This window comes from Mixophyes fleayi, chromosome 10, assembly GCF_038048845.1.
Source record: "Mixophyes fleayi isolate aMixFle1 chromosome 10, aMixFle1.hap1, whole genome shotgun sequence".
Classification (NCBI taxonomy): domain Eukaryota; kingdom Metazoa; phylum Chordata; class Amphibia; order Anura; family Limnodynastidae; genus Mixophyes; species Mixophyes fleayi.
In genome coordinates this window covers 11202591-11216535 of record NC_134411.1, presented here as the reverse complement: position 1 = coordinate 11216535, position 13945 = coordinate 11202591, and the positions used below count along the sequence as shown (strand labels likewise).

The 13945-nt window shown below is 37.9% G+C and overlaps 1 protein-coding gene across 1 annotated transcript in view; it reads right to left on the bottom strand.

Moving 5' to 3' along the window:
- Positions 1–13945, bottom strand: part of MUC5AC (mucin 5AC, oligomeric mucus/gel-forming) — a 41738-nt gene that overhangs the window by 14351 nt on the left and 13442 nt on the right. Inside the window, exons 18-31 of the mRNA XM_075187860.1 lie at positions 13411–13666; positions 12769–12815; positions 12473–12573; positions 12118–12269; positions 11884–12022; positions 11679–11789; positions 11403–11582; positions 9928–10167; positions 9340–9496; positions 9003–9131; positions 7678–7822; positions 7354–7397; positions 5482–5679; positions 22–5106 (exon numbers count right to left, since the gene is read on the bottom strand). Coding sequence (XP_075043961.1) covers positions 22–5106; positions 5482–5679; positions 7354–7397; positions 7678–7822; positions 9003–9131; positions 9340–9496; positions 9928–10167; positions 11403–11582; positions 11679–11789; positions 11884–12022; positions 12118–12269; positions 12473–12573; positions 12769–12815; positions 13411–13666 — 6984 coding nt within the window. The remainder of the gene's footprint in view (positions 1–21; positions 5107–5481; positions 5680–7353; positions 7398–7677; positions 7823–9002; positions 9132–9339; positions 9497–9927; positions 10168–11402; positions 11583–11678; positions 11790–11883; positions 12023–12117; positions 12270–12472; positions 12574–12768; positions 12816–13410; positions 13667–13945) is intronic.

Below are 13945 nucleotides of genomic sequence, written 5' to 3'. Positions count from 1 at the left end.
TACATTATATAAATGCCATACCTGGTGAGAAGCGTTTGTTGTCTACTTGGCAGAAACAGTGCTGAGTAGTTGTAGTAATGATCTCATTTGTGGTGGTTGCGACTGGCTTTGAAGTTGTTACTGAAGATGAAGTAGTTGTTGGAACTGTTGTTACAACAGAAGTGGTACTGGAGGCTTCACAATGACTGTAATCATCACAGCACTGAACTCTTATCTCATAATTATAACAAATCTCCAGTTCTCTATCTTGTTCTTCATTTTTGCACACAAGACCATAGTGGATATTACATGTAACATCTTGTCCAAGTTTATCAATACTGACACTTGGGAAATTTACTGCCCTGCATTGGATATCTGAAGGAGTCTGACAAATTGATTTTCCTGCTGCAATTATATTTTTGTAGGTCTCATAATCTCCACCACCAATTCCAGATAATGGATGATCTACATCGAACCAGGGTGACCATTTACATTTTGGTTGACATGTTGTTGGAGTTGGTGGTTTAGATTCTGTTGTGGTCTCCTCTGGTGTAGTTACTACAACAACGGGTGTACTTTCTGTAGTGGTCGATATACTTGTTGTGGAAGGTGTACTTTTTGCTATTGTAGTAGTCGTTGATTCTGGAGTTGTAATTACTGTGGTTGTGGCTGAAGATGTTGTTGGTGGTGGTGTTGGAGTAGTTATAGTAGATGTGGTTATAGATTCTGTTGTTGTCGGTGTTGGGGTAGTTATAACTACTATAGTAGTTGATGTTTCTGCAGTTGTAATAAGTGGTGTTGTTGTTGAAATAGTAGTCGTTGGTACAGGAGTTGTGCTACAATGACTGTAGTCATCACAACATAAAACTTTTATCTGGTAGTTATAGCACTGTTTTACTTTTCCAGTTTGATCCTTGTTGTTGCACAGCAAGCCAACAGTAACATCACATTGAACAATCTGCCCAACATTATCAATACTGATACCAGGGAAATCTTCAGCTCTACATTCAATATTTTGTGCGTTTTTGCAGATATGTCTTCCTTTAGCTTTTATGTTCTCAAAGGTTTCTTTGTCTCCTCCATCTAAGCCAGAAGTTGGAGTATCAACATCAATCCATGTTGTCCACTTGCACTGTGGTTGGCAGGCTGTTGGTGTTGTTGTAGGGGTTGTTGTAACAATTTCTGTTGTTGAAGTTGTGGTTTCTGTTGTAATTTGGGGGGTTTCAGTTGTAGTTGATTCTGTGGATGTAGTTATAGTGGATGTGGTTGTAGATTCTGTTGTTGTCGGTGTTGGGGTAGTTATAACTACTTTGGTAGTTGATGTTTCTGCAGTTGTAATAAGTGGTGTTGTTGTTGAAATAGTAGTCGTTGGTACAGGACTTGTGCTACAATGACTGTAGTCATCACAACATAAAACTTTTATCTGGTAGTTATAGCATTGTTTTACTTTTCCAGTTTGATCCTTGTTGTTGCACAGCAAGCCAACAGTAACATCACATTGAACAATCTGCCCAACATTATCAATAGTGATACCAGGGAAATCTTCAGCTCTGCATTCAATATTTTGAGGGTTCTTGCAGATATGTCTTCCTTTAGCTTTTATGTTCTCAAAGGTTTCTTTGTCTCCTCCATCTAAGCCAGAAGTTGGAGTATCAACATCAATCCATGTTGTCCACTTGCACTGTGGTTGGCAGGCTGTTGGTGTTGTTGTAGGGGTTGTTTTGACAATTTCTGTTGTTGAAGTTGTGGTTTCTGTTGTAGTTTGCGGAGTTTCAGTTGTAGTTGATTCTGTGGATATGGTTGTAGATTCTGTTGTTGTCGGTGTTGGGGTAGTTATAACTACTTTGGTTGTAGTTGGTGTTTCTGTAGTTGGTGTTGTTGTAGGGGTTGTTGTAACAATTTGTGTTGTTGAAGTTGTGGTTTCTGTTGTAGTTTGGGGGGTCTCAGTTGTAGTTGATTCTGTAGTTATAGTGGATGTGGTTGTAGATTCTGTTGTTGTCGGTGTTGGGGTAGTTATAACTACTTTGGTAGTTGATGTTTCTGCAGTTGTAATAAGTGGTGTTGTTGTTGAAATAGTAGTCGTTGGTACAGGACTTGTGCTACAATGACTGTAGTCATCACAACATAAAACTTTTATCTGGTAGTTATAGCACTGTTTTACTTTTCCAGTTTGATCCTTGTTGTTGCACAGCAAGCCAACAGTAACATCACATTGAACAATCTGCCCAACATTATCAATACTGATACCAGGGAAATCTTCAGCTCTGCATTCAATATTTTGAGGGTTCTTGCAGATATGTCTTCCTTTAGCTTTTATGTTCTCAAAGGTTTCTTTGTCTCCTCCATCTAAGCCAGAAGTTGGAGTATCAACATCAATCCACGTTGTCCACTTGCACTGTGGTTGGCAGGCTGTTGGTGTTGTTGTGACAATTTCTGTTGTTGAAGTTGTGGTTTCTGTTGTAGTTTGCGGAGTCTCAGTTGTAGTTGATTCTGTGGATATGGTTGTAGATTCTGTTGTTGTCGGTGTTGGGGTAGTTATAACTACTTTGGTAGTTGATGTTTCTGCAGTTGTAATAAGTGGTGTTGTTGTTGAAATAGTAGTCGTTGGTACAGGAGTTGTGCTACAATGACTGTAGTCATCACAACATAAAACTTTTATCTGGTAGTTATAGCACTGTTTTACTTTTCCAGTTTGATCCTTGTTGTTGCACAGCAAGCCAACAGTAACATCACATTGAACAATCTGCCCAACATTATCAATACTGATACCAGGGAAATCTTCAGCTCTACATTCAATATTTTGTGCGTTTTTGCAGATATGTCTTCCTTTAGCTTTTATGTTCTCAAAGGTTTCTTTGTCTCCTCCATCTAAGCCAGAAGTTGGAGTATCAACATCAATCCATGTTGTCCACTTGCACTGTGGTTGGCAGGCTGTTGGTGTTGTTGTAGGGGTTGTTGTGACAATTTCTGTTGTTGAAGTTGTGGTTTCTGTTGTAGTTTGCGGAGTCTCAGTTGTAGTTGATTCTGTGGATATGGTTGTAGATTCTGTTGTTGTCGATGTTGGGGTAGTTATAACTACTTTGGTAGTAGTTGGTGTTTCTGTAGTTGGTGTTGTTGTAGGGGTTGTTGTAACAATTTCTGTTGTTGAAGTTGTGGTTTCTGTTGTAGTTTGGGGAGTCTCAGTTGTAGTTGATTCTGTGAATTTTATTGCAGATGAAGTGGGCTTTGATGTTTTAAATGTTCTAGTTACTACAATTTCTTCAGTTGTAGATTTAATGGTTGTTTTTGGAGTTGTTGTCTCTTCTTTTGTAGAAGCAGAAGTTGATATTGTAGTAGGAGACGTTGTTGTTGTTTCTGAGGTTGTAGATATCTCTGGTGTCGTTGTGGAAACTGTAGTTGAGGTGGTTGTGGTAACAGGAGTAGTTGTGGTGGGAGTTGTAGTTGTTAATGGTGTTGTAGTTGTTAATGGTGTTGTTGTTGCCTCAGGTGTTGTGGAAATTGTAGCTGGAGTAGTTGTGGTTAATGGAGTAATTGTGATAATGGTAGTTTTTACTGGGGTTGTGGTAGCTGAAGTTGAAAGTGTTGTGGTTTCAGGAGTGGTAGTAGATATAGTGGTAGTTGTTTCTGGTGTAGTTGTGGAAATTGTAGTTGGAGTATTTGTAGTTTCCGGAGTAGTTGTGATAGTGGTTGTTGTTTCTGGGGTTGTGGTAACTGTGGTTGAATGGCTTGTGGTTTCAGGCACAGAAGAAGATATAGTGGTAGTAGTTTCTGGAGTTGTTGTTAAAATTTTAGTTGAAGCAGTTGTGATTATAGGAGTAGTTGGGATAGTGGTAGTTGTTTCTGGTGTTGTTGTCTCTGGTGTTGTGGTGGAAATTGTAGTTGAAGTGGTTGTGGTTTCAGGAGTAGTTGAGGTGATAGTGGTAGTTGTCTCAGTAGTTGTAGTTGTCTCTGGTATTGTGGAAATTGTAGTTGAGGTGGTTGTGATAATAGGAGTAGTTATGATAGTGGTAATTGTTTCTGGTGTTGTGGCTGTCTCTGGTGTTGTTGTTGAAATTGTAGATGAGGTGGTTGTGGTTTCAGGAGTACTTATGGTGGTAGTGGTAGTTGTTTCAGTAGGTTTAGTTGTCTCTGGTGTTGTGGATACCGTAGTTGAGGTGGTTGTGACAGTTGTGGATATAGAGGTTGTTGTTTCCAGGATTGGTGTAGTCTCTGGTGTTGTAACTATATTTGGAGTTTCAGAAGTACTGGCAGATGTAGTGGTTGTTTCTGGTGTTGTGGTTGACTGTTGTTGACAGTGACTGTAGTCATCACAGCAGAGAACTTTTACTTGGTAGTTGAGACATACTTTGAAGTCTCCTTCCTGATCATCATTTTTGCAAATAAGACCAAAAGTAAGATTGCACTGAACAACTTGCCCAATTCGACCGATTGGTTCTTTTGGGAATTTTTCGGCTCTGCATTGAATACCATCAGGTTTTGTACAAAATTTTTGTCCTGCCGCTCGGATATTTTCATAGGTCTCAAAATCCCCTTCATCCTTTCCGACACCTGGTATATGGACATCAATCCAGTTAGTCCATGTACATTTTGGGTGGCAGATTGTTGGAGTTGGTGTGTTTGATGTAGTTGTACTAGCAGGGGTGGTTGGAGGGGGAGTTGTGGTCACTGAGGTTATAGTTTGAGTTGTCTCTTTTGAGGTTGTTGGCTGTGTGGTAGTAGATGTTTCTTTTGTGGTTGAAGGTGCTGTGGTACTGACAGTAGTTGTTTCTGTGGATATAGTAGTTGATGTTGTTGTATTGACATCACACCTTACAAAGCTACAACATTTGACTTTGATTTGATAATTGTAGCAAATAGGTGGCAGCTGATCCTTATTCAGGCAAATCAGTCCAAATGATGCATTGCATTGTACATTCTGCTCCAGCTCTGCTAGTGGTGTGTTAGGAAATCTCTCAGCTCTGCATTCTATGTCTTTTGGATGGTTACAGATGGGATACCCTTTGGCTTTTATATTATCATATGTATCAAAATCTCCATTATTCATGCCCACTTCAGGATAACTGGCATCAAACCAATTGGACCATTGGCAAACCTCTTTAACACAGATTGTTGTAGTGGGTATTGTTCCTATGTAATAGCAATGATAAAAAAAAATGTAATTAGATTAGCTGATAGATAAATATTTCTATACCTGTTTTTTATAAGGAATAATGCTCCACCATTGTAATTTATTATATTTGATATCATTATATTTGCATACTAAATGTTAATGGGCAGAACTACCGCCATTACAGGAGTTGGGTAGATATGGGGCATGAAGGAGAGAGTGACCCAAACAGGGCTTTACTTTGCATTCTCTGCCCCCTGTAAAGAAGAAAGAGTAGAGGGAGGCTTCAGGAGCAGATGAATTTGTATGGCTGGGCCCCTCACCTCAAATTTCTTATGTGGTCGGGCAATGGAGAGTTACATACTTGTACATGTTTACCATTTATTGCAACTTACCTGTAGTAGTAGTAGTGGGATTTGTTGAGGTAAAGATAAATGGGGGTGTTGTTGTAGTAACAGGACATGAGTAAATATCTCTATAAATTGTGCCATTCTCCTTGCAGATAGCACTGATACAGCCCCCAATCCCATCCGTGGTGTTATAAATAACATCATTGTAATTGTACATTTTACCCTGATATTCACAATGGCAAGCTGTCAAAATAGAAAATAAGAATACATGAAGAAAAAGAAGTACAAGTGATATTTTGCAATAATAATAAGTGCACTATTTCAATGATAAAATGCAAAATACAAGCAACCTACTTAACAAATTATACAGGTAGGGAATGCATCAACCTATAAATGTGCAGTAATCACAACTTCAGGTTTCAAAGTACATGGCCTATGTTAGTCCACCCCTTTCCTCCCCTATTCCGCCTCTCAAGTCCTTGGCTGCCGCTAGTGTTAGTTGCTTTCGGACATGAATTGCATGCAATTACGTTCATTGGGATAAGATCTGTTTCTGAACATGTGCAAAGCTATTTCAAGCAGAATACTCTACGCAAATGGACGTATGTCCGAACTTGAATCAGGCCCCTAATGTGCAAATTGAATATTTAAATATGCTACAATATTAGCAGTGACTGCAGTAGGAAAAAATACAATATAATACTATACAGTGCATCCGGAAAGTATTCACAGTGCTTCACTTTTTCCACATTTTGTTATCAACAAAGTATTGAGCAAAGGCTGTGAATTCTTATGTACGTGTGATATGTTAGTTTTTTATTTTTAATTCGTTTGCAAAAATCTCAAAAAAACTTTTTTCATGTTGTCATTATGGGGTATTGTGTGTAGAATTTTAAGGGAGAAAAGAAATTTATTCCATTTCGGAATAAGGCTGTAACATAACAAAATGTGGAAAAAGTGAAGCGCTGTGAATACTTTCCGGATGCACTGTATATATATATATATATATATATATATATATATATATATATATATATATATATATATATCAAACTTTCTCTCTGGGCATAGAGGGAAAAAAATTGTCTGCGAAACAGCAGATGCAGGACATCCGGATCAGGACTGGTTAATGGTATAGCCCAGCAAGATTTTAGTGGGGGCATTGAAATGTTACAGTACAGCTGGCCACATAGCATTTAGAATGGACAAGGAGAAAGGCAATGAGGATGGCAATATGACAGGAGAGGGGCAAGAATGGATAGCAATGAGAAATGGCAGGGGGCAATGAGAAGGGAAATCAGACAGGAGAGAGGGAAAAGAGGATAGCAATCAGACAGGAGTAGGGGCAAGAAGGATGGCAATGAGAAATGGCAGAGGGCAATGAGGAAAGGAATGAGACTTGAAATCAGACATGGGAGAGGGCAATGAGGATTGCAATAAAACTTTGTGGGGCAATGAGGATGGCAATCAAACAGGAGAGGAGGCAATGAAGATGGCAATGATACAGAAGTAGGGGGAATGAGTATGGCTGTGAGATGTAGCAGGCTACAGTGAGGAATCTAAATAGAGGCGAAGACCATTTAAAGTATGTCTTCTGACATGTTGCTTTGCTTTGCAAAGCAGGGCAGCATGAAGGAGCAGCCGCATATGATAAACAGTGGTGTTACAAAAATAAAATGTAGGGGCTGGAGGCAGAATGGCACTTCTAAAGTGCTAGACATGCTCCTTCCATTGTAAGGCAACCCCCTCCCTTTCAAATCAAGATATTTGCAAACCCTGTGGGCCCCATAGCAGCTGCTTGGGCTGTTCCTAAAATATTTATGCCTCTGTATCAAGCACTGTATACTGCGTTTGCTAATCATTTCATTAAACAAGGATATATTTATTGTCTTGTGATTTTGTAGGGGGTATATTTACCTTCTCTTTGGTACTTGCAATTTACTCCTGACATGCTGCAGGTACTGTGGAAAAAAGGTTCCAGATTAACCAATATGAATGAATGATTGTCGTATGACAGAGCTCTATCTTGTGCATTTTTCTCAATTACAGATAATAAACATCATGCTTTAGGTGCTTCTGCTGTAGTTTTAGGTACAGAAATCCCATCTTTATTCTAACAACATACACAAAATCCCTAAAGTAAGAGCTATTTACGCAAAAAAATAAAGTGAAAAATTGCTAATGTAGTTTTCCCCAGATATATGTGATGTTACTTTTGAATTGTTGGACCACAACACTTACCAGGTTTTACAGTTCTCATTAGAAGGCACAGGTTGCCAAACTTTGTAATGATTTCCTTCATCATCATAGCAACCGCACTGAGGTACGCACTCCATTTCATCCTCATCAAAGAAAGGCTTTGCTGCTGGGCAGCTTGGATAACATCCTAATTAGTCAAAAGACATCAAGAATCATATCAAGTTGCCGAACATTATGAGCCAACTGATTGGATGCATTCCGTTGATGTTCTAAGTAACTTAAACCATGTTCTTGTTAACCCCGTCATGTGAAGCCATTCAATGACCTCTAGAGACATTCAAAAACCTTATTTATTTATTTATTTATTAATTATCTACACTAATTTAAGTGCACATTGTGAAGTTCCAGCATTTGAAAAGACATGTCTCTAAGGTCACACTTATAGAATTTCCCTGTGGTATCACTGTTCCATACAAAGCTGAAAACCTTTGCACAAGTCTATCTTATCTCACATGAGGGAAGTGTGGCCATCAGCCTAAACACAGGTAAAATCACGTGGGTGAGTGATTGGGTATTTAGCCTATGGGCTTCTTCTATTGTTATCCAATAAGACGGAAGAGGGGGGTGGTTTAGTTTTATATAGGTGAAGTTCTCCTGCATTTCCCTCTCTCTGCTTCTGGATTCCTCCCGCCCACCCGGCAGTTATTAGGTTTTTTATATATGGTTTCTTTTAGGTGGGAGACCAGTGCAGTCAGTAAGTTTGCATATGGTGCTTGGGTTATCTCGTCATAGGTCACTACTCCCTCTTTTGGATTGTGTTGTCATCACGTGTGTTGGGTCCAGTGAATGGGACTCTGGGCCAGTATGTTGAAGATTTTATTGGCGGTTATAAGGGGGGGTTGTAGTCTTGCCGTTGGACAGATATTTCGCACCGGCCAATAGATAAGGTATGATCCTGGGTTGGTGGTACAATGGTCTGACCTTTCCACCATTATTGGTTTTGTGTTTGCTGACTGCTCTGCTCTCGTCCGCCTTTCAGCCCCTTTAGCTTTAATATTAGTCATTTAATAAATAATATTTTATTCCAACGTTAATTTGGTGTCTGTGTCTTTATTGGTTTTCCTTATGGTATTATGGTAAACACTAAGAACTTCCACACTGTGCATTTTATCGCTCATAATAGTACATGCAAAATGAACATTTGCGTATATAAAACAAGTTCAAGCTCATTAAAACAAGGAAGCCACATTTCATTTACTTATCTAAATTAATCCAAATTTTTATAAATTATACCAAATAAAATAGTACTAAATGGAAAATAAAAATACCATCATAAACAGAGTGATCGCTGATTTTTATCCCTTTACCTTCTAAGCCAGATAAGTCATGCAGACATTTCCCACTTGGGTTCCTGCAGGTCTTCATACAGGGAGCTCCGCAGGGTTTGTAGTGCCACTCACACTCTCCTTCAGGGTTGTAGTAATCACAGAACAGAGCTAGAGAAGGAAGCCATGTATTATATGATATTCAATTTGAAAGAAGTTGACAAAAACATATATATATTTTTTTTTTTATAAAAACCTGCTACAATTGTTGTGTCAGTCAGTATAGAAGTAATGTTTGATAGAGGATAACACAGCATTGGCATTATACTTCTCAACAAATAGTTTTGCATACGAAAGCACATTATAGTGTAATACTAACGACAGATGCTTGGAGTTCTCCAGGAAACACACATGCCAGATTCTCCACAGGCCTGAGCATAGGCAGCGACGGCTGTACAGAAACACTCACAGTCACCTCCAGAATCACAAGCACAAGAGTCAGTAACACAAGCATCATAGTACTTGGATGGATCAACCTGTACAAAAATGAAAATAAATATGACATTTTCTTTAATATTGCACATTTTTGTATATTACCATCAAATATTATTTTTAAACTGTATTACCCAAAAATTATATTCTGAAAAAGAGTGGCTTATTTGTCTCCCTAGGGTTAAGCTTACTTATTTTATAGAATTAATGCAATTGTGTTTATAGTGCTTTAAATGCTGGCCAGCAAATACATCTTGCACTGAATAACCCTAACAAGAGTGAAGCATGCTTCTCTAGGTAGATATTCTGTGTTAGCAGATGATTGGATTATTAAAGCTTTAATCTAAAGCACTGCCGTGTTAATGGCAGTTTCTAAAAGTTTATAAGTATCAATCAACCTATTTATATGGCAAACACAATGAATGTAACACTAAAGGGCAGATGTGTACAGGACTGTGTACTATGTCATACACACCTGAGCATGGCAGGAAGCAAATGCTTGGCTGTTGATGATACTGCATTGTTTCTGTGCCCAAGATTTCCGATACGGGTTGGTGCTGCAGGCATCTCTAGGTTGTTTGGCATCTGGACATGTTGGTGAGAGTTTCCAGCTATTGCCAAACTCAGTAACATCCCCGACCACAGACTGACTTCTTGTAGTAAAATCGTTATTTCCATTTCCATCATAATCACCGCAAAGACCACAAACCTTCCCCTGTAAGTGGAGTGGATGTCATCAGTGAATGCATGATAGTATTAAGAGATATCAAACAATCAAGATAAGTATTCTCCTATATGGATATATTTCATTTATTTTTGTTCAGTTTTAATTTTCTCACCTTGAATATTTTCAGAAATTTTTGATTACTTTTAAAACTCTTACAATTATTTTTTTTTATACATGTCATAATGCATCACAAACTAGATCAGTATGAAGCAGATTCAACAAAGTATATCCATGTATTCATTTATTTTGGTCTAGTCCACATTATTAATGATGTACTGTAAAATGATTTTTTTAAGGAGAAAGAGTTATACGGCAATGGACAGCTAATTAATATGTAAAAATATATATTGAATAAGCAGTTAGCATGGTCTAACGATGTAAGAACTACTACAATAATGCTCATAAGAGACAGCTCATTCAAAAACCTGTACATTTATTAAAACATTTGACACAAATATAATTTAAAAGTAAACTAAAATCTAATACGATCCAGAAGCAAGAATTGTTCAATTAAAATATCCAGAAGTTGTGAATCAAATTACAGATAAAAACCTGGGGCCTGATTCATTAAGAATCTTAACTTAAGAAACTTCTTATTTCAGTCATCATCATCATTTATTTATATAGCGCCAACATATGGCGCTTAACAATTGGGGACAAACATAATAAACTAATAAACAAACTGGGTAAAACAAACAAAGAGGTGAGAAGGCCCTGCTCGCAAGCTTACAATCTATGGGACAATGGGAGATTGACACATGATGTTAAGTCTACAATTTGCATTTTGGCCCAGCCAGACTGCAAAGGTAAAAGTGACTCATAAGCTAAATGATCCCGTCATACAACAATGTTTGTCTCCTGGACAAAACCATGTTACAATGCAAAGGGTGCAAATCAGTATTCTGTTTTGCACATAAGTTAAATACTAACTGTTTTTTCATGTAGCACACAAATATCAACTTTAAATTTCAGTGTACAAATAAGCTATCAAGTATTTGTGTGCTACATGAAAAAACAGTCAGTATTTAACTTATGTGCAAAACAGAATACTAATTTGCCCCCCTTGCATTGTAACATGGTTTTGTCCAGGAGACTGAAATAAGAAGTTTCTTAAGTTAAGATCCTTAATGAATCAGGCCCCTGATTAGGTGACTTGAACGGTAGGATATTGATCCTAGTTCAGTATTTAAGGCAAAGGCAGGGGACTAAAAAATGAGACTTACCTCAAAATCTTTACTAAGCTTGATGAAGATGCTGGTTTTTCTGTCCCACATCAAGATAAGTCCATTGTCAGCTTCAATTACAAGGTAGATACCCATATGCCTGACTTTGTATGGAACAACTCCTCCAATGCCCCTTTCCAGTACTTCAATGTGCTCCTCGGTGAGAATAAGCTCGTAGCTCTGTGTATGGAAAGATTGTAATTATATAGGAATTTATTCTACTAGATTATTTGTATAAACTTATTATGAAACTACAATAATATATTCATGTCTTACCCCCAGGAAGATCTTGATGCTTTTGGAACAAGTGGTTCCAGTGGTTCCACATGGGATGTTCTCAGTGATGATTCTGAAGGAGCTACTGTTTGTGGCATGACCACAGTGGTCCTGAAAGTCAGAAGGGGAACATCATGTAATTAGCATTCTCATTAATTAAACTTCATAAGTGTCAAATTATATTGTGTTGTTTATATAATTTTACCTGAGCAAGTGTATATTCACAAGCTCCATTAAAGCTGTAGCGTTTACCGTCAAAGGTAATATAATGTCCATCACCATACACAGCACAAGTGCCCAGACATGGGTCATTGGTACATTTCCACATTCGATCCTTGCAAGTACTATTGTAAAAAAAAGATTGAAATTAGATTTCCTGCTGTTTTATTTTAGACTTTTTATTTTTTTCTTTGTCATGAACAGGATTGATTTCTCATACCAGGTATTGCATTTCATTTTAATCTGCTCTCCCGGCTGGTAACTGGCATCATTGTGAATGCATGGGCACTGTTCTTCTTTAATGCAGCCGCCTTTACCATCTGAAACCAGCCCTAGAGGGCACACACAGCCGGATACACATTTTGCACTGTACTGTAAGATACAAACAGTAAAATATACATAAAATAAATGTAGCAAATTCACAACATCTATAATTCTGCCCATACAAGTGACCAATTGGCCCAGTATTACAGTGTGTGTGGCCCCAGAATTAGTGTGATCCCCAATAATGAAGCAGTTTTATGGTTAGGATCATTATAATACATGCCCATATGTACTATACAGTGAACACTCACACAGGCCATATCCAATGTTTGGCAACTCTTCTGGCACTCTGCACCCTTGGTGTCAGCTGTGGCATTCTTGCAGTCAAAATAAACCATGGGAGAAGTGCACGCTAAGAAGACACACAAATTAAATTAACTTGCTTCTCATTTTTCCGAAATTAGCTTATTTTTCATTGTGCAAAGAATCAAAAGAAATTGGTGAGCAAAAGTAAAAGAAACAGAAATATAACACCAAATGTATTATATCACAAATGAGAAACAAAATATTAGTATTTATAGCAACTTCACAAACTAACTATTTTTACCTGGTTCAATAGTTCCAATACAACTTAGTTTCCCCTGAGCGCAGGTGCTGTAATGAGAAAGGTAATCATGTTATGTTAATATACCATGGTAATGTAGATAATGGGCCTGAGTCATTAAGGAAAGTTAGGCATAAAAAGAAGTAAATTTTTTCCGGGGCAAACCATGCTACAATGCAAGGGGTGCAAATTAGTTTATTATTTTGTACATAATATAAATAATGGCTGTTTTTCATCTAGCACACAAATATTTGATAGCTTTATTTTTACACTGAAATTTAAAGTTGATTTAGGACAGTGATGGCTAACCTGTAAAACTCCAGTTGTTGTGAAACTACAAGCCCCAGCATGCTTTGCCAGCTATCATCTAGTTATCTACTGGCAAAGCATGCTGGGACTTGTAGTTTTTTACAACACCTGGAATGTCACAGGTTAGCCATCACTGATCTAGGACATGCCCTTTCCCAAATATAAATCTGTCCCCACATTTTAAATTTACCTCTCCCTGCAATGCATGATTTTGCCCAGGTGCAAAGTTACTCCTTTTTAATACTTTGCTCTCCTTAATGACTCAGGCCCAATGTATTTATCAAGTTTATCATAGACAATGTAGAATGCTAAATGTTTATCTATTTCTACACTCACCACATCATTCCCTTATCATGTACAACTTCTCCAGAAGGTACGGCAGAGCCCCTGTAGTAACACGGACAGGCAGCAGCAGGTACACATTTGCCACTGTCATCCATGTAGAAGTCCTCGGCACAGGTACAACCGTCCACTGGGACAAACTTGATATTGCAGGTGACATCAGACTCACTGAGGGAGCGGCAGGTGGGCTGGCAGGTGTTGACAGTGTAGGTGTAGTTCAAAGTTTTTGGACAGTTGTTCATGTATTTAGCTGTACACAAAAACAAAGTATAATTTCAAACCTAGTATATTCTATTCTACAGTATTTTCTAATTTGTGCGCACTGTATGGGAGCTAGAAGACACACATATCATATGTACTTAACCTGTTGTGTAAATGTAAAAAACACTATATCTAAAATAAATAGATATCAACTCTTTTCTTAGCATCATGTAAATTATATATGGTATAATGTATTCCCTATTGTAAATTATAAGGATATTATACTGTATCACTAAAGATTACTGAGACCGTATAAAGGCTGAGTCCA